Genomic DNA, 24,933 nt, shown 5'->3' on the forward strand with positions numbered 1-24,933 from the left:
AGGGATACTGTCACCAGTAGGAGGTGATTGGGGGCGATTCCACGATGCTACTTGTAGGCACATGTCTATCACCTTTCAGTGTTCATTTATGCTCCCTTATTGATAACTATATATCTATAGATAGATGATAGATATAGATAGATTTAGATACAGATTTTCTGATTTCAAATCCAAGAGATATTCAAACATTAGTGTCACAAGTAGAGTCCAGGCCCAGATGTTTCTTACCCGGATTTCTGGAATAATTTCCTAAACATTTCCTAACCTCTAGTCCAATAACGTCTTCCAAGGCTGCCGGAGTGTTCCTTCTTCTACTGGAGTTATGGTAATGACTCTCCCTCATAAAACTCTTAGTGATACCTTATTGTCCTCATGGCACACCCCAAATTATTCTCGCATTCAAGACTTTCTGTCATATGGCCCCTTTTATGGGCCCCTACACTTGACATTTATGCATGCTTCATCACAACGTTTATCATGGTATATGGAGATGTACCCCCTGCCTGATTTTCACCATAGGTTGGAAGGTTCCTAAGGGTAGGAACTACATCTGAAATTCATCTCTGTAGTCCATCCTTCAGCGGGGGTTCAATTCATGCTTACCTAATTGGCCAATGAGTATATTGAGCTAGAACCTCTCCTCCTAAAACCTTCATTTTCTAGAAGATGGAAGCATGCTTAATTACATAAAATAAATTGAAGAACATAGACACCCTCTGGAAAATGCTAAGCATTACATAATGAAAAAAAAACCATATTTATTAGCCACTGGCTTATGTTGAAGAAACTATAAATTCCTCTACTTGACAGTTTGCCCGATTTAGGTGCTTCTTTCTTCCTGTCGCATCTATGTTTTCCTACCGGAACCCCCTGAATTTCTACCGCTACTCAATTCTCAATGGTTAGCTGTCTTCAGCTCTTAGCTGCAAGATCCCTGAGCCTCGTTTGGTTTTAGAGGAAGTCCAGGATAGAATGAATATAACCTAATCAGCAATCTCACCAGAACCTTCTTACTTGTACCAAATCTGCTTTGAGAGATAAAATATGTAGGGACGTACCTTCTATGGTGACACAAGACATGACAGAGTTCGCCTACCTTTTCTGACTTCTCCTTTTCCAAAATATAGCTCTGGTACAGCTGATTTTATTGATTTCATCAAGAGTAAAAAAAAAAAAAATAAATTGAAAGGAGGGTTGCTTTTTTCAACAGAGAAGGGAACATTAATCAAATTTGTGTATACCATTATGAGACACTGAAGAAATAAAACCTTCCACTGAAGGGATTGGAGAAAGGTTATTATATATAAGAATAGAAATATGAAAACATAAATTTGAAAATTATATGGAAACATTATGAAGTTTCTTAAATAAGAATATGCAGTTATGACTTACATTTGTATTTCATGGAATCTTAAACATTTGCCAGGCACCTTAGGATTTATCTAGTACAGTGAATTTTTATTTGTGTTTCTCAGGAAACTAGGTTTTCCAACCAACTAGAGTTTTAGGAAAAGGAGGGGAGAGTAAAAGAATCTAATAAAACAGGTCTTGTCCCTGGACTTGACCACAGCCTAAACCTGCGGAGTTCTTGTCTTACTGGCCATTCAGAACAAATGTCAGGCTTCTTTCTGAGAATAAAATAACGAACCCCTTTCAGGGACCTAGAGGGACCTGGGAATGTGTCCCTGCCCCAGCAACCCCTCCCCCCCTCCCCTCCCCACTTGATGCATCTAGACTTTCCCCTTCTTACAATACTTCAGGTTTCTCAAACACGCCCAAAGCTTTCCTTCTGTAGATATTCGACTTTATTCTGCCCAGGTTTTTTCCTTCAGATCTTCACAAGCGCGACTCATTCGTATCATCACCTAGAGCTTAAGTGCCACCTCTGCAGAGAGGTCATCCCAGATGTCCTAGGAAAAGGAGTGTCCACGATTCTTTATCTTGTCCCCGAGGTAGAGAGGCACTTAGACCTTCCTCTATGATGAATGGCTTGTGACTCTAAGGACCAGAACTGGTATTCTGTTTAACTGAGCTCATCTCACCCCTTCTACAATCCCTGTAAAAGTTATGGCTTCAGGATTGTTTTGTTTTGTTATTTATTTGAGAGAGAGAGAGAGAGAGAGAGAGAGAGAGAGTGAGCACGCACAGGAACGAGCAAGGGAGGCGCAGGGAGAGAGGGGGACAGAGGATTCAAAGCGGGTTCCATGCTGACAGCAGAGAGCCCAAAGCAGGGCTCAAACTCAGTAACCAAAGCCCAAGTTGGACACTTAACAGACTGAACCACCCAGGTGCCCTAGTTTAAGAGATTTTTTTTTTTTTTTTTTTTTAAGAAGGCAGATTACATGGAAGCATGTGGTTCAGGATAGAAGCCAAATTTGTGATCAATATTTATGGGGAGGCACAAAAAAAAAAAAAAAAAAAAAAAAAAGAAAAGGGTAAGTTGTGGGAAAAAAACTTAAAAAAAATGATCTCCAATTTGTTTTCCTTTGATTAAAACAAATATGGCACAGTACCTATTTCCTCATATCATCTCAAAGATGAAAGACCCAGGAGATCAATGAGCAGGTTACAAATAGCATGGTGTCCTCAGGCTTGTGGTAATTGCTGGATGAGATACAAACATTCTCTTGTTTATTTAACAGATATCTATCATGGCCCAAGTCTGTGCGGTGTCTTGATCCTACTGAATATCAATGTGAAACCTTTGTTCTCCCGAGTCTTTTAGTCCAGAACAATTATAAGAATTGGTCCCATCCCAGCAATGTGTTCATAAGACAAAGCAAGGCGCATGCACGTATGGCCGTCAGAAAAATGTAAAGTTCTAGATTGTATGGTATTAGCCAGAATAATTAAGGATTTTAATACAAAAAAAAAAAAAAAAAACATGTCAAAGGCCTCAAAGATGAAGCCAATGTTTAATGTCTGGGTACCTGGAAAATGATAATGCCCTTGACAGAGAAGAGACTACTGGGGAAATCCAGTATTCAGATAGGTCTGTTCTGAACATCCTGAGTTTGGGTGATGACACAGTTGAGTGGAAGTGAACTATGAAATGGCCACCCAAGCGGGCCTGGAGTTGGGGAGGTTTCGAGTGGGAGATCGAACTTTAAAAATGAAGCAATGTTTAGTAAACAGCAACGCTAGGCATCTGGAACTCAACAGGAGTTTAAAAAAAAAAAAATTGCTGGTGGAATTGTTAGCAAAGGACTGTTTTAAAGACTAAGAAGATGCAAGCTGAACGGGCAGGATGGACCGGATGGGGGAGAGCTAGTGTGCCTGAATGAACAGGAAAGCAGAGGGTGCTGACAAGGACAAGCCTTGCACCCACATTCGCTGTTAAGGATGGATAAGAGAAGCAGGGCACGTTCCCCTGACAGAATAGGAAAAACGAACGCACTCAGAAAGGATCTGTTCACCTCCCGAACCCTGACGACAGAACACCTAGCCGTCAGGTGAAATCAAGCACCTGAGCCGAGGAAAACAAAGCGGGCTCAACTCTCCTGGCTGCAGCGCGCTCTCCGCACAAGCCCGGATCCCCTTCCCCACCTCCCGAGGGTCCTTCCACCCCACCCCGCGCGTAAATCGCACCCCGCAGAAGTTCTGCGTTAGAGAACGCAGCGGGGAAGAACATTTTCTGCAAGGAAAGAAAGTAAAACTAGGGCAGTCCGAGGAGATTGAAAGGGCAACACTATCACGCAAGAAAACTGTAAGTTCTGATTACTTTCATGACTTTGCCTTCATGCCTCAGGAGCTCAATTGATCACGGCTTCCACGACAGGTTGGGGGTGGGAGGGGAGGGCGCTCGGGAAAAAAAAAAAAAAAAAATCTCAAAACTCTCCTCCAGCTTCCGCGCTCTCAGATGCAAATACCTGGCGGAGAGATGGATGGGCCGCAGCCCCTCCTACTTTCCCCGCTCCCCTTGATTTCCCCGCGAAGGACTCCATCTGTACGGAGCCGTCAGGAGGGCGCTGGAGGAGGGGTGCGCGAGTGTGCGCGCGCGTGTGTGCGCGCGTGGCGGCGGAGCGGCTTCCTCTCCAACAGCCCTCACTGGGTCTCCAGGAGGTGCCCAAGTCTCAGTGGCTCCCCGGGCCGGGGTCGCCCGGCGCCGACCGCAGGCCTCCGCCGCCGACCACCCTCACCTCCTCGCCTCCCTGCTGCGCTGGCCCGGCGCCCTCTCGTCTTCTCTCGGGCGCTCGCCCTCTCGCCCTCTCTCCGGACGCGCGCTCCCGCTGGCTCCGGACCTGGCGTCTGAGCCGCTCGGGGAGAGGCGGCCGGCCCCTTGGAGCGGGCGGCGGCGGGCCGGGGGCGCCCGCGGCCCGGGCCGGGGCAGGGGCCCCGCGCCCCGCGCCCCGCGGAGAGGGCTGTGATTGGAGCAGGAGCCCGCGCCCGGCCGGCCGCAGCGGGTGCCGGGCGGGCGCCGCCAGTCCGCCCCGCGCGCCGAGCTGCGCTCACTGGGTCCCGAAGCGCACGCGGGCGCCCGGCCGCTGAGCGCGCGCCCTCTCGGATGCCAACAGCCGGGTCGCTGGCGCCGGACGCCGCCGGGAGGGCAGCGAGGCCCCAGGTGAGTGCGTCCGCCCGCGCGGGGCCGGGGAAGGCGCCGCCGGGCAGGAGCGCGCGCCCTCGCCGTGCGCCTCCGGGGGCCGGACTCGGCGGTGAGCGGCAGGCGGGCGGGGGGATCCGTGCGGAGTTTCCCTCGGCGTCCCCAAGTTTCCGCTGTGCGGCCGGGAGACGTGGCTCGGCGGGGCAGCACAGACGTGCGTACCGAGCCGCGGGCGCTCGGCCCCCCGAGAGCCCGAGCCGACCGCCGCCGGGGGCGGCGCGTGTTGGCGAGTTCGGGGCGAGAGCGGATCCGCGCACGCTCCCGATGAAGCGGTGAGGCCGGACTCTTGGACCGCCGTCCTCCAGGAGGGACGCGAGTGGGCCGCCGCTGACCTGGGGTGCAGGGGGGCGGGGGGGGGCAGGACTCCGCGCTGGCGGGGCCGCCGGCTCCGCGGCGGTCTGAGACTGGAAGGGGGGTGTGCGCCGGCGTGCACGGGAGTCCTTGTAGCCGTCCACGCTGGACTCCTTTTACCTTTGGAGAAGGTGCCACTCGTCTAAGGGTGTTTTGCTCTTGCCTGTAATTAGTATTCTGCTGCGACGGTGCGTCTGCAGGGCTTGCCTCTGCTCGGCGCCCCCGCTTCCCCTCCGCCTGGCGGTACCTTAGGTTTGCGCTGGGAAAAGGGCACCCTGTTTCTCTGAATGCGCGGTGGACGTCTTCGTGGGTGCACCTGCTACGCGGCTAGTTGCCGGTATCCAACCTCCCTGCGTGGATTAATGAGAAGGGACCTTTGGTCTGTATTGGCTTCACGTTGTAGATCGTTAACCTTTTCGGATTTCATAGATATAGTTCAGGTGAGTAAAAGATTGGCCGTGAGTTCACCCAGCCTTGGGCAGTTGAGAACTGTGAAGAAATCATCAAGGACTGGGTGTCTCAAGGCTTTGGAGATGTGCAGATTGAACCGTGAATATACTTATGTTGCAAGAAATATCTTCCTTTTATTAGATGAGTGAAGTGAAATATCTTTAAGTAGGAGCCATCCTTCCTAATTCCTGTAACCAGACAGGTGTTCAGCAGATCATTTTCCATACAGAAGTAGATAAACAACTTTATGACAAGCGTACATTTAAAAGATCAGGTTCACGGCACAAAAGGACACATTTTAAAAGAGTTTAGGGGCGGTAACATCCCGTGTTTTAAAGGAAAGTTTGCATTGATTCACTGCCAGCAACATCTAAATAGTTTGTGTCTTTATAAAGACAAGTTGGTGGGCGGGGGGGGGGGGGGAGAGCTAAGGAAAAAAAGTAATTACGTTAGGAGGCTTTCAGTAACTCACCAGGAATTACTTTTTTTTCCCCGAAGAACTAGTCAGACTTTATGTTTACCCAAGCTCTTGGCTCGTTACGGTATGTGACAGGAAAATACATCAAGAATCAGTTTCTTCATTTTTAGGGCTATTTGGAATAGTATGAATGAAAATGCAAAAGAATGGAGACCACGTAGCGAAACTGACAACTTTGTGGAAGTCTTGTTTATAGGTTAGTGTTTAATAAGGAGTGGAGTGGGAAAAGCAATTAGGTGGCCTTCAGTGTTAATAGTCTTATCTGGTAATGTCTGTGGACAGAAAAATAAAACAATAATCAGTAGTGCAGACCATCACCCTGCAAAAAGCTATTTCGGATTGCAGCTTTAATAAAAGGGCATTGTGTGCTTACAACGTGAGATATTATTGTAATTAAGGGCTGCAATAGGTCATTGGAATTGTGTGGACAATCAGCTGACAGGCTCACAACTCTCCTTCAGTCTACTTTTGATACAATAGCACAGAGCTTTTCCCTTTTTTATAAAAGGGGAATTGTAAAGCATCTGTATTACTGCAGTTTACCCTTGAATTGACTCTAGTTTTTAGTGTCCAATGAAAAAGACAGGGTGGGGAGCATACTGAGTTTTGGCTACTGTTCAGCCTTCCCTAGATGTAAAAAACCAACCCCACTGTGTCTCCTCAGGCATGATTTCTTTGCTGGTCTCCCTATCGTTCAGCACTGTAGTTAATTTGACGGCAAAGCTGTTTTAAACTTCTCTGCATAGAGTCAGATACTTTGTCACGTCTTTCAGAAATCTTTTATAAAGTAAAAGCCCATAGATTGTTTAGTGTTGTGAGTATTTATGCCTCAGTGATCTTAAGCTTCCTTGATTTCACAAGGTTTTGCATTTGTTGTGCTAGGGGTTTGTATCCTATCATGGTTCTCTCTCACACGCGCACACAAACATTTTTTTGCTTGGTTGGAAGGCTTCAGAGCCTTAGTTTAAAATGGGAGCTTCAGGAACTTCTAAAATAACTAACACGCATTAGCGTGTTGCAAAGGGATTGTGATGGGAGCTTTTCTCCTTGGCGTAAAGGAATCCGTTGCTTCCAAATGGGGGAATAAAGGGGAGCTGAGGACAAGGAAAAAGACATGTGATCAGAGTCCTGTGTGTGACCATCTCCTCAGCCTCTGACAAGCAGAGCACATTTAGCTGTAACCAGCAATACGCGAGTGCCTCCTCTGGGGATTTGCCGGTTTTGCAGAAAAGCTACCCCTGCAAACATTTTCCCCCTTGTTGTTCGCAAGACTCCTCCCTGACAGAATTATCAGTGCAAATGACTATGCAGACATCTGTCCATATATTCATCTCAGATTATACTCTAGATTTTCATTCTGGTAGAATTTCTTTTAGGTTGTTTTGCAAAATGTTTATTGAAACATGGTGCCTTTAAAAAAAAAAAAAAGAAAAAAACATGATGCCTTTTATTGAAGTCACATACATCATACCTGGCTCAGTGTAAATGCTAAGGTAAATTACACAGTAAAATTGAGATGGCTGGGATGTTGTAGAAGCATAAAGGAAAAACACTATAAGTATATTTTCACTGTTATAATTGTACATGCATACGTATGTTATGTATAACATATAAATAGCTCAGATGGACTGTGGGATGTCATTTTGTTTTCTTTTTAATTTGCATGGGCTTCTTCTAGTTAATTATAAACTCTTGCTCCTCTTTTCTTTTTCATTCCTTTTACCCGTGACAAGTTATTTGTGCTTCGTTGAAATCGACTCTGTAATCCACTTAGAGAAGTTTTCATTCCATGTCTGATAGCCAGATGCACGCTACAGGCTGTGTGATTCATTTCCAGGGCCCCTGCCTGAATATTTAGGCCAGTTAACGGTGGGAGGCTGTGGTCTGTGGTTGTAATGTTATCTGGCCCAGGGAGCTAATGGAGTTGATCACAGTTTCTTTACGTGAGAAGTCGCATATCACGGAGGGTCCCCAGCCTCACTAATTAAAATGTAAAAAATTATACCTTTTAAGTTAAAAAAAAAAAAAAAAAAAAGAAGAGAGCTGTTTCATCAGTGTTAGCATTACTGAAGCTAATCCTAAACTTTCAATGGTATATGGATAGAGAAGTTAAATGATAGTATGTTTTATAATAGAAGCTAAAGATGACACTATTAAATCTAAATAGTAAATGGCTATAGATAGGAGCAGACAGTCCTTTCAAAATATAGGATTTGTAGCAACAACCAAATAACCATACATATACATCCTTACATCTTAAGATATTGAGTTGGTAGCCTATTTCTACAACATTCAAAGAGCTATTGTTTAAACTTCAGTGGACATCTATAGTGTCACAGTGTGGTAGGTATTCTTTGATCACCAGATTTGGAAAGGAGAGGAGATTTTAAAGTTGGATCTTCCTCAGTGTGCCTTTGGGTAATATGGAAACGACAGTCCTAAATGGATCTGTTCTCCCTTATTCTCACTCTGCACTCTGCACTCATGACCCTTCTGGATAGAATAATCCTGCTTGGAGAATTCCAACTCATGGTCCTATAAAAATTGGAGTATGATTAAACTTACTTTTCTTGGCTTTTGAAGAATATAATCTATTCCAAAGAATATAATCTATTCCAAAGATGATAAATTAGAAGGATCTTTAGTATCAGAATGAGAAATGTTTAACATTTTAAGTTTTCTGGTGTAACCAATGATGCCCAGTGCCATTAAGAACTTGTCGCGTGACCTTGGGCATTTCACTAGAATTCTGTAGATACCGTTTTTCTTAGGAAAAAAAAAAAAAAAAAAGAAGAGGCCACCTTAGGTTTTTCTAATGTCTGTTCCAGTTTTGTGGTTCCACCACTCAAGGAACCTTCAAACATCAGGAGGAACAGAGGGTTTAGGGACTTCTTTATTTATTTATTTTTTTCTTTTTGCAACATGAACCCTCAGGAGAGCCAAGCGATTACCTTCCTCAGCACTGAAGTAACATTCTCTCTGTCCCATAAACATTATCCTTGAAAGCTCTGCTTATATGTGGTGGTCGGAAAATGTGGCCACAGATCTTGAAATGCTCCTTGCCCTGGATTACTTTCTGTCTATTGTGGAATTATGACATCTGCCCATTCATGAACAGGAGATTAGACTATCTTTTCTTTCTTTTGTATTCCCTCAAATGTATTCAGTGGTTCTACTTTAAAAATAAATACAAGGGGGCGCCTGGGTGGCTTGGTCGGTTAAGTGTCTGACTTCGGCTCAGGTCATGATCTCACTGTCCGTGAGTTCGAGCCCCGCGTCGGGCTCTGGGCTGATGGCTCAGAGCCTGGAGCCTGTTTCAGATTCTGTGTCTCCCTCTCTCTCTGCCCCTCCCCTGTTCATGCTCTGTCTCTCTCTGTCTCAAAAATAAATAAACGTTAAAAAAAAAAATTAAAAAAAAAAAATAAATACAAGTAACAATGAACAAGTATTATCCTTTTTACCAAGCAGACTGCTCTAACTTTATGGACAGAGATAAGTCACAGTGAGGACCTCAGTGGTGACAGGTGGCTGCTGTCCTGGGGAAAGCAAGGACAAAGGAAAGTCTTTTAAGAAGGCCTTGGGTGAATCAGGAGGCAGTCTTTTCGTTGAATTTAAATAATGCTATTAAATGCTCAAGGACTATTTTAAAAAGGCATATTTTTTTTTGTCAGACAAAAAGGTACAAAAGAACAGATACATGGAAGGTTGTTCTTAAGGCAATGGTAGTATTTTCATAGTGCCCTCTAACCACTGCTGTGAAATGGTACCATTTCCACTTTTGAGCATGTATATTGTTCTCTCTTCATAAGGATCCATTAAAAATATGTTGCTTGTCAGAATGTAGTTCCACTTTCAATCAGTCTGGGAAATGACAGTTTCTTCCCAAAAGGCCAACAGCAAGATTTTAAAAATTTTTGTTACTGTTGCAACTGTGATTTCTGGTACTGTTATGTTTTGTAGATTAGCGAGCAAAACATCTTAGGGAATATCAGTTAGAGTCGAGAGATGTTGGACAGTCATCCATTATGGATTTTTCGCATTCTCACTGATTATTTTCTGTCAAGTACACGGAGTCCTCGAATGTTATTCTTACCACCGTTTTTCTAGAAAATGCAAGTAAGAATTTACTTTGGGGATATCACGATCCACATAATTGTGAACCGTACCTGTTTTTAAAGGAGAGGCACAAGTTGTTCGAATCTTCATTGACTTACCAGGAGATAAGAAATTATGTGTTCATGTGGTATATAGTCAGTACATTTCAAAATAGTTTCAGACCCGTGTGTGATGCAGCTCCAGACACAGAGAGCATGAGTGTCTGTCCCTTGCTTGTCATTTAGAGAAACTGTTGATAGTATTGAACTGAGCTAAGCCAGCGGTTACTTACATTGAGCTGCAAAGAGAATATTCCACCCTAACTTTGCCACAGAACCTGAAATACGAATATGTTTCCCTTTAACATAACTGATCATCCTCTTTCATAGCTCAAGTGATTTCTAGAAGGCATGTAGCGCTTGGAGAGAAGCAGTTTAGCATGTATAAGTTAATTGGTAATCAGGCATGTGTTGAAAACTACTCTTGTGTTTGTATGTTAATGTGACTGGCTGAATACGATCCATTTCATGCGATTTGTCCTGCTTTTAGCATGTCGCCTGTAATTTAGATGGAGCAGGTCCGGGCAGATTTATGCTTTTGCTGATTGGCACTTGGGATGCTGATGCATACAAAATATTGTTTTGTCGTTAAGGGATTTTTAGTCCTTGTGTTGAGGTATGAACCAAACATTGTTTTGAGCCTATGATAGTCACTTGCTCTGATTTTGAAAAGTGGTTTCCCCGAGATGTTAAGTAGAGCAGAAAATCCAAGAAAATTTTATACTAATGAATTTGTTTGGGTAAAATGATAGGAGCTATTAAGGTTAAGTGAATAATAAACCATCTACTTGGAAATAATTCTTTGCCACTTAGTTGAACAAAAATAATGGGAACCAAAAAGTAGCACGCTAAAAGTGGTGTCAGGTCAAATAAATGATGTTGACGCAGTAAATAACTACTTGACGGATCCTTACCACGGACTTTTTTTCTTTTCTTTTTTCCTTTTTGCTTCCATCCACTTAAAATTTCCTTTTGGAGGTTCTCTCTTCTGTTCTTTTGATTAAGGTGTGTTGTGTTGTGTTGATCCCACTATTATGATTTTCATGTGCTTTTAGTTTGGCAGAAAAAAAGAAGTTATATGTTAAAAAACACGGGTTTTTATCAGTTTTATTTTCTGATAGGGATTGCGTTCAGTGTGTAGATTGCTTTGGGTAGTACAGACATGTTAGCACTATTTGTCCTTCTAGTCCGTGGGCAGGGAATGTCTTTCCATTTCTTTGTCTCCTCTGGAGTTTCTTTCATCAGTGTTTCATAGTTTTCAGGAAACAGGCCTTTCGCCTCTTTGCCAAGTTAGGTTTTTTTCCTAGGATATTGGGTGGTTTTTGGTGCAGTTGTAAGTGGGCTTCATCCCTTACAAGTTTTAGCTTTAAAATGTCAAGAGGAAAACATTTTAAACCTTACTCAGATATGTGTGTGTGTGTGTGTGTGTGTGTAATCTAAAATTTAATGTATGTATATATATGTATATCTTAAATTTTAGATTATATATATTAGATATATATGCATACATTAAATTTTAAATTACCAGTCCGGTAGCAGCCACTACTGTCTTTCAAACATCTGGTTGGCTCCTATTCAGTTCTTTTCTCCTGAGGTAGAACCTGTTGTTTTTCTCCCCACAGCTATAATGCTACCCATTTGTAACTGTCTGGAAGTTGACATAGATCTGTAGAAGTTACCCAAAGTGTGTATATATCCCAACACATCGTTGTTCTGCACTGTCTTTCTTTCTGAGCCAGCAATAGTGAACAGGTCAGACCTCCAGTGGGTCACCGCCCCAAGCTTTCCCACGTAGGACATAATGACACATAACACCGCTTGGATGCAGGGGTCTCTGCTTGTTTCTGAGGGGACTTTCCCTCTGTTAATGGGGACTGTTTCTGATGGGGAAACAGTGGGGACTGTTTCCCTCTGTTAATGGGGACTGTTCCCTTGTTTCTGATGGGACTTTCCCTCTGTTAATAGGAAACTCAGGAGGCGGAAAGAAGGGAAAAGACTAGAGGGATGGAGACCTAACTAGGCAGGGTGCAGGGTTTTGCTTTGGGGCACAGATTTGCGAGTCCGAATTTAACCCTTTGTGAGAAATGGCAACAATTGTGATTGGTTGTGTGCTCAAATTCATTTAAATGTAAAAAACAATGTTATTGGGGTGCCTCTCTAAGTGCGGACACTTGTGGGATGATAGGAAGCCTATTTGCAGTAGGGAATCTCAAGTTCATGCTTTGATGACTTCTCTTTGAAGACCACGAATAACGGAAGGTTTTTCATAATGCTTCAGAGCCTATCATTTCCTTCATGATCTCTCAGGTCAGGTCAGGATTAGTTGGGTTGACCCTCTGTACTGGTCTTTACCTTGAAAACCAGATCTGGTCGTAAAGGAAGGCAAGGATTTGGGGAAGCCTCATGATGAAGGGTCATCTGCCCTGTGACTTTCCCCCTGCTGTTGTCAGTTGTTCATTCCAGGCAGAGTTATTAGTCACTGTCAACAGTGTTGATCAACAATGAATCTCCCCTACTCCAATCACAATCATTCACATGGGAGATTCTGACTATATGAGTGCATTTTACAGAGGGTATTGTAGAATCATTTATCTGCTTCATAAAAATGAGAATTTTATCCTCCAGTAATGTACACAGAGTCCGTTAAAATATTCTTGTACACTATTAAAGACCTTTAAAGAAAGGTAAATGAAATTTGGGTCAAGAGCCTTCAACTACTGCAGAAAAATATAATGGACTTTTTTTTTTCCAAAGTGATTTTGAGTCATAAACATGGAAGAGTTACCAAGGAATTTATATATTGACCTACATGGTTAATTTCCCATATTAAAAACATGAAGTTGATCGTAATGAAAAGAAAATTTGTAAATATGTTCTCAGCGTCAATTGCGTGTGTCTACTTCTGTTTCTAGATACTAGGGTGGGTCTTCCTGTTCACCAAGGTTTTTATTAATCCCTGCTTTTAAAACACTTGGTTTTAAATAGGAAAATACAGATCTCCGGTCTCTTTCACAAATATTAACCCAGTGACTATAAAGTAACCCATGGTGTGTTTTATAACTCACTGCTTTTGTATGTTCTGGCTCGTTTGGTAACTTCACAGTCTTGGGTGGAAGAGAAAAGGTCTTCAAGAGGCAAGAAGAGTAATTTAAACATCTCATGTTAAAATTCCTGCTAAATTTCATAAATGTAAAAAAATGCTTTTATATTCCTATGACTTTCTTATATCATTCTGCCCTTTCATTAACAATGCGTGCTTTTTCACAGCTTAAAAAAGGCCAGCAAAACCAATTCTATATAATTGTCAAAAGCAGAGAAGTTACATCTGTTAAAAAAAAAAAAAAAAGACTTTATAATTTAGTTCATCTTCCTCATTTTGCAAATGTGGAAAATGAAATCCCAGAGGGATCTAAGGTCATATAGCAAATGGTGGAGGTTTTAGGGCAAAGACCCCAGTGATCCTGTTTCTGGTCCAGATTATATTTCTTTTTCTTATTAGTGAACATTTTGAGTGAACTCAAATCTCTCCAATTCTGATACCAGTCTTTGACGTATAAAAATCACAGAGGACATGCCTTTAGGAAAGAAAGTACTGCATTCTTTTTTTAAAAGTATTTTGGTGCCATTGTCCATATTCATCTAGATTTTTGGGTTCATGATCCATATAGTTCTCTGGCGGTGACTGGAACTATCGAGAGTGTTTTCATTCAGTGTTAAGAGTTGTCTAAAACATCTTCCTATAAAGAACATTAACATGAAAACTAACATTACTTCACAAACTAACTTTAACATAACCAGTATCAAACTAAAAAATATCATCACAATAATAGATAATAACCCAACAGCTTTTTTTTTTTTTTAAGGCTGTTAGTTGCATCAGGGATCATCCTTAGTTTTTCATGATTTGCTTATTTAATCCTATGAAGTAGATGCAGTTGTTATCTGTTTTGTAAGTTAGAGGCTTACAGCTTCCTCTCTGGAACGCATGTTAGAATTGAAATAATGTGTCCAAGGCTGCATAGCTAAGACAGGGCAGACTCGGAATTCGAATCCTTCTCTGGTGTAGGTGCCCACACTTTTTCTGAGTGTATAATTTTAATAACTCCCCAAATACTGGATTCCATTTGCCACTCAGGTTCTTAGAAGTTGGATGTATTTAGGGGCGCCTGGGTGGCTCATTTGGTTGGGCAGCCGACTTCAGCTCAAGTTGTGATCTCAGGGCTTGTGAGTTCAAGCCCCGTGTCGGGCTCTGTGCTGACAGCTCAGGGCCTGGAGCCTGCTTCGGATTCTGTGTCTCCCCCTCTCTCTGCCCCTCCCCAACTCATGCTCTGTCTCTGTGTCTCCCTCTCTGAAGAATAAATAAAACAGTAAAAAATTTTAAAAATAAAGTTGAATGCATTTCACCGTGTAACAGTGTTCTCAAGTTCACTTGAACCATAAAGTGGCCTTAATAATATAACTTAACTATGTTACCTTAAAAAAAATTGTCTTCAGGACCAAAGTATTTATCTCCTTGTTTTTCTGAGAAAACACATTCTCTCTTGAGGAAGTAGAGCAGCGAAACTGGAATATTCTTTGGCCCCAGGTCTCCTAAGCTCGACAGTCCTGTGACCACACTCTAACCATCCCCCTCCGCCCCGGAACAGGGTTTTTTGCCACTGGCATGAAGGGAACCACATGACCTTGGCCCTCCCCACGATGACAGCCATTCCCACAAAAGCCACTCAGTATGAGTTCCTGGCTCATCGTAGACTAGTCCATACTAGTTTCTGTTTCCCAGCAAAGAAAGAAACACCTATGTGCCTTCTTTAACTACAGATAACCTGTGTCTCAGGTGGGTTAGCTCAGACCTCCCTGCAGTGAACTTTCCGCCTGATGGGTGAGTGTGGTGGCTACATGGGAATACAAAGATACGACCCCACATTACTTCTTGTTTATAATTCTAAGTCTTAGAACAACTAACCCTTCCAGAGTGATTTCTAAATGGACCTTTTTGGTGCTGAGATGACCGATCTGGATTTTAGGAGAAGGTGTTCATTGCCCAGGTTATGGTGAATATGCTCCGATAATAATTGGCCTATTCTGGTAGTTCTCCACATATGTCAGCCGTATGTTGGATTATTCTGCAGTGCCCTCTGGGATTTCAAAAGTTGATAGACATAGTTTTAACACGAATGTGTTCATTAGAACAGAGATCAAAGTGCAACCTGTTTTTACAGGTGGGTGGACTATTTTAATGTATTTAATACATTTAATGCATTTCATTTTTCTTCTACAAGATAAGACATTTTCCATAAGCAGACTTTACTGTCAGAAATCATCTAATGAGTTACAGACACTCTTGTTACAGGAGAGACAGGTAGAAAGATGGAAAAGCTTATAAGGTAAAGACAGTGTATTTTCTACTTTGATTGGGAACTATCTTTTGGCTTCATGTTCCTAAAACTGTATTTTACCTCCTCTCCCTCAAAAAAAAAAAAAAAAGAAAAAAGGCAAATATTAGCCTTCACCTTCATTATCCTATTATTTATAGGTAGTCGAATGAATTTACAAACCAAAGTGCAGCATAGTGATTTAAGCATTTTGCCAGAAATCCTCATTCCTCTGTGTTTTGGGGTATGTTTGGAAGTTTCTCTTGTAACTGACCTTGTATCTCTTGCATCATCAAGAATTCTGCATCCGACACAAGTGGACTTTAGAAGAAAAGTTATTTTATTCCCATGCTGCTGCTGACGCCTTCTGGGTGCACGCTTGCTGTGAGTGGGGCTCACAAAGACAGCTGAGTCTTCAGACCCCTCTAATGATCTCTTCGTAATCTGTAAATATTTAGGCGAGAAGGCCCTACTGTGTGCACAAGCCCTGCTCTAGGATGTTCGATAAATATTCGTGGGGTAGCAAATAACGGCCATCCTATGGCATAACGTACCAGGCCACACAGCCGACGTGACAATAGGTTTGAAGGGTGGAAAATGGAAACCACTGAGCTTTTCAGCTGATCACAATCAAATCAGAACACATCAAAACAGCTGGTGTTCTGTGACTCAGAATCAATCAACCGGTTTTGAATCACCTCATACCTCTTTATTTCTCTTTACAGTTTCACAGAAGAGATTTAAGCCAGCATATGTCCTTCCCATTTGGTTAAATCCCTGCTTTGAGCAGCTTGGCTTTCATATTCTAATACCAGCGAATGAAACTGACTGTAACATAAAAGAAAAAAAAATAGTGATAAAGGCTGGCATTAAGATGATTTCTTTAACCGACGTTGCTCCATTTGTATTAAGTAAACCGGGTAATCCTGCATGAGCAGTCTTGGTGTGGTTTAGAAATATGGCACCAGTCGTTGTACGTCTTGAAGTTCATCATCAATATTTTAATGATTATCCAACTCCCGGTATCTGGGGGAAGATCAACAGTAAGTTAGCAAATGAGAGTTAAAAGTTATGATGTATTCTGGTTTCTGACACTGGCTCTTCCTTTTGTTCTGCCAGGTACCTATTACACCATTCTTTGGCGAAGGTTATTCAGCAGTGGTGACCCTTACAATCGAACACTCTACAAATTATTATCTCTGGACTCCCAGCTGACACCCTGCCGGAGGCAAGAGCTACTGAGCCAACTGGAACTGTGCCTTTTCTCTTGTCAAGGTTTTTTTCTTACACAGGAAAAAGGAAGAAAAAAAAAAAGATGAAGTTGGGCAAAGTGGAGCTCTGCCATTTTCTGCAGCTAATAGCGCTTTTCCTGTGTTTCTCGGGGATGAGTCAAGCAGAGCTCTCCAGGTCCAGATCAAAGCCCTATTTCCAATCAGGGAGGTCCCGGACCAAGCGCAGCTGGGTGTGGAATCAGTTCTTTGTGCTGGAGGAATACATGGGTTCAGACCCTCTCTATGTAGGAAAGGTAGGGCATTTGGCCTTTCAAAGTCGCAAATGATTATTGTGAATGTCTGCGATTGGATGGAGAACTGCTCTTTTTGCTTTGGGGATGGAACACGTAAACTTGTTGCTGCTGTGAAATAGTTCGTGAAGTTTTTGGCATTCGTTCCTCTGAAAGGAGAGCCTGGGTTGGTGTCCGTACGGTGAAGCCATAATTTAGGGAGTGATGCTTTAATCCTGCATCCAGATGAGTCCGCAGATGTCTAGTTTACCAGGATTGTGGCACACTGATAGAACTTTTATTTCCAAAATTAGAACAAGAATATTCGCTAATAAACGAAGAGTGGTGGGTGCTTCTAGCCAGTCGATTTGTTTTTTAGCTTCATTTTTGGGGGTCGGTACGGTGCACACAACTAACTTTATGCGTATCTTTCCTTTTCTGATACTTGCATTTGAAAAACCGCCAAGTGACATTATTGGGTCTGTTGTCCCTCAGTCATGAGCGGTTCTGACCCCCCTTTCCTTAGTGGTGGTCTTGTGTTGGTGGATCTGTGGTTTTGTTTTTTAGATTTTCTTTTTGGTTAAAAAATGAATGCGAACAGAAGTCAGTTTCTAATGGATATTAGACCAAAGGTGGGCACCTTGTGGTACGTGGGTTCGGTGGTCACGTCCTCGTAGGAGCCAAATTGGGATGTTTCCCCTCCCGCCACAGATTCTTTCCCTTTGAATACTTGGGCATGGGATTTGCATTCAAATGCTTTCTGAACTGAGGGGACTTTGGAGAGAGCATGGCCTTTCCCCCTACTATCCTTGTATCCTGTTCCCAGTCTCTAACCTACTGCAAGTTTGATAATGTTCATATTTGTAAAGATATTTGGAATTTCTCGTTTTGGTACTGGTAAAGAGTTTCTAAGTAGAATGCACTGGCAAGATGTCTATACATCCACGTTTCTGTACTTTGCCAGTTTTATGTGTCTATTCTTGATAAAATGGAGCGTAGCACACTGATGAACTTATCTGAGAGAATTTTCAATTTTGAGTGCTTGAGGAAGAATCTTTGCCGTTTATTCCACGGATCATTGTTTCCTTTGAACACACCTTAAATAAGAGTGAAACATCTGTTTTTGTTGATGAGTATCTGTATAAGTCAAGGTAATCTTCATTATGTTATTTTTCTTTTAATGCCTCTATATTTTACAAACACCGATACTATATTATAAACAAAAAGGATGAACAAGTTAACGGTTTCCAGGGATGTGGAGTAGGATATGCCCAATTGTAGCATTTTTCTGACCTAACAAAGAATATGTAAGTACACAGAGCCATTCTGCCTTAACCAGTAGGGTACCATCATATATACTGTGCATGTACTAAATCTCTCTGTCTCAGTCTCTCTTATCCATATTCTCGTAAACAAAGTGAGAGCAGTAATCATTATGCGGTGTTACTGACGAGGAATCTAGCTTTTAATTTCATTCATTTGTAATGAATATTTAACAGATTCATCAAAGTTTGTTTTCGTTAGATAGGTGTATAAAAATCAATTAATTCATAAAGAATCAGTAGTTATTAGCTGAAATCACACTTTTATGGGAATGTAAAATTTTCTAAAGGCAACGAAAATATTCCCATTAATTGAGTTTTAAATGGAGTTGCTTGAATGAGGTTGAGATTTCGAAATCAACATTACTTAAAATTTTAAAAGTGCTCTTATTTTAACTTTTAAAGTTTTCACATCATAATTGAGAGTGTGTATATCGAAATAATCCCTGTAAGTCCATTTCGAATTCTGGAAATGCATGCCCCTAGGTTAAATTCCAAATGCACATAAAGCTACTGGGCAATGCTGATGTCATTTTTCTGAGAGAGATTGTGGGATTCCTTGATTGGTAATGTTATCTGTGCTTCTCTTTCAATTAATCAGCGACCATTGTTTAGTAGATTTTATGTGACAGGAAGCAAATTTGTGTTTATCTCTTGCAGGCTATATCGTGGGAGTTCAGTATTGCCATTCACAGTAAAAGAATGTCCAGGGTGGTGAATAGGTTAAAAAACCAATCAACCCATGACTGAAAAAATACAGAAAAAAAGACAGTAAAATAATTTGAGATGGAGAGGTGAATTTATAGACAAAGCACCAAAGGCTTCAAAGGAACAATTTACATTTGCTTAGGAGGAGGTGGCAGAGAACTTGAATACTTTTGGATTGTATGTATGAGATGCCAAAATGAATCTCCTTGGTTTGCTGGTCTGAATAAGCAGTTATAACAATGAGTTTGACCTTGGTACATTTTTGATCACTTGGGGTATGTGGAATAAATAGATTTTCCTTTTTTTTTTAACTTGAGGAAGGTAATGGGTGTGACCAAAAGTTTTCATAGGACATAGAAAATGAAAAATTATAGATGTAGACGTGGAAGAATGGAGAGACAGATGTTCATGGAAAGGAAAGAAGGAACGCAATCGTTACTTTTTCTGGATGCATATTTAACCCGTAGTAATTGGATGGTCAGACTCTTCGCCTTCCTGACACAATCCAGCTACTTAATTTGGAAAATATAAATAATGACTTTGATGAACATGATAGTCTAGTTTGATCACATAATGGATAAATACAGTGTGTGTCAGATCGACTTCAGTTTTATTGCGGACTCTATGACTTCCTACTCATTGTGGAACTTTGGATAAATTGCCCAATATTACTAAATTTTACTAATATTATTAAAATTTACTAAATATTACTAAAATCAGCTCTAAAATGGGAATAATGAAGGGCGCCTGGGTGGCTCAGTTGCTTCAGCATCTGATTCTTGATTTCAGCTCAGGTCATGATCTTGTGATCATGTGATCGAGCCTTGCGTCAGGCTCCATACTTGGGTGTCTGTCTCTCTCTCTCTCTCTCTCTCTCTCTCTCTCTCTCTCTCTCTCTCTTTCTCTCTCAACCCCGTTTCCCCACTCATGCTCTTTCTCTGTCTCTCTCAAAATAAATAATAAACATTAAAAAAATAAAGACAGTGGGGTTAATAATACCTATAATCCAGTGTTTTTCTGAGAATAAATGAGATCAAAATATTTGGAACATATATTAATTTAATCTAGACATTCTATTTATCTGCTTTACATATACTGTTTATGAAAAGAACTGCATTTCAGATGATTTATTGTGTGTCCAGGGTTGTATTTGTTATCCTTCAAGTGAAATCAGACATTATTTTATGTGCTAAATAGTACTTAAACTTTTTGCAGTCATTTAGGAGAATGGTCTGTGTAGGGTGTGCTTAGAAATACAGCACATCTTCATATTTCTTTCTGAGTAGACTATGGCAAAAATATGGTTAGTAAGCAGGTGATTCTTTAAACACAGGGAATTCACATGTCAGAGAGATCGTATCCAATTCTTTAGACCTTCAAATTTGGAGACCATATTTATGGATGGTAGGCAACAAGATGTGTTAAATGAAATTTGGTCATTAGGACATTGAGGCTAATGTGGTTAGAAGATGGCTGGTGCTATTATTATTATTTTAGGCAGTTTCCTGGGTTTGTGTAACATAACAAGTCAAGACCAAAGTAGAACAGTCTGTGGAAGGGGACCAGCAGTGCTTCTAGAACCCTCATCAAGAGACCTCCTTGGTACATACTTCTGGGCTGTGTTAGAATCTGGCATTTACCATTAGCATCCCACTTTATTCTTGTGATACAAATTGATAAACTCGTGGATCTAAATATATAGACTTAAGGAAAGAATCACTAGACGTTACTGTGGCAGGACTTTTTTATTGAGGCGTAATTGATATATAACGTGTATGTATGTAAATATATACACATATATACATGTGTACGTACATATACATACATATATATAACGTATTATATTGATATATAATATTAGTTTTAGGCTTACAGCATAATGGTTCAATATTTGTATGTATTATGAAATGTTCAGTATAGTAAATCTAGTTAAAATCTGTCACCTTACACTTTACATTGCTACAATTTTATTTTTTTCTTGTAATGGGAACTTTTTAAGATTTCCCCCCTTAGGAATTTTCAGATATACAGTGGAGTGTCATTAGCTATAGTCACCATGCGTACGGAGTACTGTTTCAAAGACTAATAGTGTGCCCTTCTCTAAGAGTAGCTCTTAATTACCGTCATGACTGTTTTCTTGTCCTTTTACAGGGAGAATTAGGTGGAGAGTCCTCCCCCGCCCTCTCCCCCCCCCCCCCCCCGTGACTTAATGTCACCCTGAACTGGCTATTTGAAGTACACAGGAAGTAGCAGTTTCCAGCCTTCTCATTGCATCACAATGCACTTTTCTAGATTAGTCTTTTCCTTGCCTTGGCATTTCTCACTAAATGTCCCCTTAACCACCTGACACAAAAAAAATTTGTCTACAGATCCACTCGGCCTCTGTTCCAGGTATTAAGTGTTTTTCATCTCTTCTGCCCATAATGGGCTGCTAGCTGATGGCTGTGCTCCGGGCTGTTACTTTCCCTGAAATGTGTGCTTCGTGCCTGTTCCGCGGTCTGCTCTCTAGCTGTTAACATCACTCTTGCCTTTTAGGCTACTCCCCTCTCTTCCCTCCTCATTCAGGCAGAATTTATACCTGTTACCCTGGTCGAAATCAAATATATAAGAAATGCAGTGTGGGATTCACTCTGCTTTAAATTTAAGCTTGCTGGAAAGCGTCGGTGAGCATTTTCCGTGCATTTGATTGCACCTCAGCAGTATCTCCTACCAAGAGATTCTCTGTCTCCTGATAACTGAAGCTATGTTCAGCGTTCCAGAAAAGAAATATTCATCTTGAAAATAGGTTGTGTTTAAAAACTTGAGTTCTGCATTAGATTCCTTAATGGGGCGAATTTATATTAGATGCACAAAAAGAAAATAATCACAAATATTAATTCCTTAGGAAAGAGCATGTTCATCATAGTCAAATTTCTATTTTATAGATTTGGGAGAGCAAGAATGCAAAAGTGTCCTCCAAATCTATAGATGACTTAAAGTTGGCTCCGGTCGTAGAAGACAGCAAAATACAGTTCGTTTGCCCTCTGTATGTATGGAAAACCCCCTTTTCGTATTGTCTTCATAAGCAGAGTGAATTAAGAAGACTCTTGTTCTTATCTTTTTGTTTCTTTGCTAATAGAAATGGAGGGCTCCTGTGGCTTCAAAATGAATTTGGACTTGGATCAGCTCTATGGGATACAAATATGTTTAGATATTTAGAAATACTCTTTTGACAGTTATTTTTAGCTTTTATACTCCAGCATAACTAGTAAGTAGTAAATGCATTTTCTTCGCATAAGATCAATGATTCAGAGTCTTTGTTTATTTCCTTTAAACTATGATGGAAATAAAACATGTCAGTTTTTGCCACTAAAATGAAAAATCCTACCATTAATTTAGTTTAACATTGGTCGTTTTCTCTTTAAAGTTATCTTAGGTTAGAAATGAAGGTTACGATTGCCAAAGGCTTTATCAGGGGAGGCTGCACAGCTCTAGATGGAGGAGAGAGAACTCACAGTTATCAGCCTAATAATAGTCAAACTAGATAGTGTAGATTGGCTCTAAATTTTGTGAGTATCTGTGTTGGTCAAAGTCACTTAAAAATGCTGTCATTTTTAATGTGTTTTTTTTTTTTTGGTACGTATTTTACTTGTTGCCCATTGATGGGAGAAGCAAAAATTAACGTTCATTCTATACCACTGTGTTTTTATGTTGTATGAAGCTGTGTTTTTAAGTGCAAACGACAAGAGGTAACGTAAAATGATGTTATCAGGCACTTTCTATACTAAGTGCACTGTAATTGTTTGACAAGCTCTATATGCAGGGCTCATTGATAGAGTCACAGAAATTGCAGCAGTCTCTGTAACTCACCAAGATAATTGACAGATTTAGATAAATAGCAGGGCGGTCACTGAACCTTTGCTGGTTCAAGCATATGGATAAGAACTGTATTGGAAGAAATTTCATCCTGATCATTTTGCATGATTTGTATTGATTATCTGTCATAATGATTATGGTCACCAGAGCGAAATTATAGTTTGTATGAATATGCTTAACATTATCTCCCCCGAACTCACTTTGGCATGCTGTAAAGCCTCTTACGTTCTCTTCTTTTTTCTCTCTCCTTTTTCTTCTTCAAATGCTTACCAAGGGCCTATTCTATGATAGGTATTGTGTTAGGTAGGAGAGTTAAAACACACACACATGCACGCACACACACACGCACGTGCGCACATACACACACACACACACACACACACACACACACACACCCCACTCTTCTTCATAAAATTTAGTCTCGTTGATAAGCCAAGAAGGTAACCAGATGGCATGGGGAAGCAGTAAATTCTACAGGTAATCTACAGCTGTGGAGGTGGGAAAAACAGAGGAACTAATTCATGCATCCGTGAACAAATGCTTGCATGAGGATACCTGACATACCTCTGTGATTTCACAATCCTTTTATACAATCTTCAAACCAAAGCAATAAAAAATTACTTTCTTTTAATGTAGGACAGAGTCTTTTAAAATTATATTGGGGGGAAACTTTATGCAGTAGAAAGATCAATAAATAGAAACCCTAGGTTATATACTTACAAGTTCCTTGTTTTTGAGCACTGTTCTAAAACATAATAAAATGTTATCCTCACAAATATAAAATGGAGATCAAAAGGTAAACACTTTAGAATTTTTATTTTAAAATAACTTCGGACTTACAAAAGGTTGCAGAGTACTTTTCCCAAACCCAGCCTTTCCAAATGTTAGTATTGGACATGACTATACTTAATATTTAAACCATGAAATTAACATGGATATATTACTATTTACAACAAATCGTAGTCAAAAATTTCCAACTATTACAATAAAGTAAAGCAAAAGTTTGGAATTGCGAGTAGCTTGTTTTGAGAGTATCCTGCAAGTTGAGCAAACGTTTCTAACAAATTTTAACTTGATAGATGAGTGATGTCTTGCAATATGAATAGTGCGTGATGCCGAACATCACACGATCACAACTGTGCCAATGGTTCTTGAAATTTGCTTTTGTATACAAATGCTTTGGATTACAAGCATGTTTCCAGAACCAATTAGGCTTGCAAACCAAGGTTTTACTGTACTTTGTCTGATAGGAGCCCACCTAGTATCACATTTCACACTTATTTTGTGATCTGGGTCTTTTCCAGTCTGGGATGGTTCATCAGTCTTTCATTGTCATTCTTGACCAGTGATTTGGTAGCATATTTAAAAAAAATTTTTTTAATGTTTATTTATTTTTGAGAGAGAGAGAGAGAATGGGGAAGGGACATAGAAGGAAACAAAGAATCTGAAGCAGCCTCCAGGCTCCAAGCTGTTAGCTAGCACAGAGCCCGATGTGAGGCTCGAGCCCACAAACTGTGAGATCATGACCTGAGCTGAAGTCAGACGCGTAACCAACTGAGCTACCCAGGAGCCCCTTGGTAGCATATTTTCCGATCTGGCTTAGTTTCATGTTTCCTCCTCATGGAGATATTTTAGGTGAGGTATTGACAAGGATGCCACAGAGGGGATGTTGTTCACTTCTCAGTGCCTTTTGTCAGGAGGACGTTGATATGATTCATTAGTGTTGATGTTGACTTTGGTCACTTGGTTAATGTGCTGTCTTTAGGTTCTTCTGAAAATACATGTGAAAGTTTTGAAATCTTAAAGGAGGTATAAAATTATTTAAGCTGTCACTATGGATTAGAATAAATACTACCACTGGTTTGAAGGGGCTTCTTGGGTGACGGTCCATTCATTGTCCATTTTTAGGGATGAGGGGGTCGTTTCATGGGTCGAATTTAAATCTATAATACAATCAGGTAATGTCCACAATTTTACATAGAAATTGCTCTTATTCTCCCAAAGCACATCAATTTAGTATGTCTCAGGGAAATTGATATTTTTTTTTCTTTTCAACCAGGCAACAATAATCTCTAAAGTCCAGGATTCCAATAAGATGTTTACTGACATAGAGTTACAACAAGAGCTTTCTCTCCCATTGTT

At 40.9% G+C, this 24,933-nt stretch overlaps 1 protein-coding gene across 2 annotated transcripts in view; it reads left to right on the forward strand.

The window, feature by feature from the left end:
• Positions 1-4,508: 4,508 nt before the first annotated feature.
• Positions 4,509-24,933, forward strand: part of CDH7 (cadherin 7) — a 128,586-nt gene continuing 108,161 nt past the window's right edge. For both annotated transcript variants that reach the window (XR_006195385.1, XM_042911057.1), the window contains exons 1-2: positions 4,509-4,561; positions 16,525-16,930. Coding sequence is in view for 1 of the 2 variants with exons in the window: in XM_042911057.1 (XP_042766991.1) it covers positions 16,721-16,930 (210 nt within the window). In the remaining variant the exon portion in view is untranslated. The remainder of the gene's footprint in view (positions 4,562-16,524; positions 16,931-24,933) is intronic.

This window comes from Panthera leo, chromosome D3, assembly GCF_018350215.1.
Source record: "Panthera leo isolate Ple1 chromosome D3, P.leo_Ple1_pat1.1, whole genome shotgun sequence".
Classification (NCBI taxonomy): Eukaryota; Metazoa; Chordata; class Mammalia; order Carnivora; family Felidae; genus Panthera; species Panthera leo.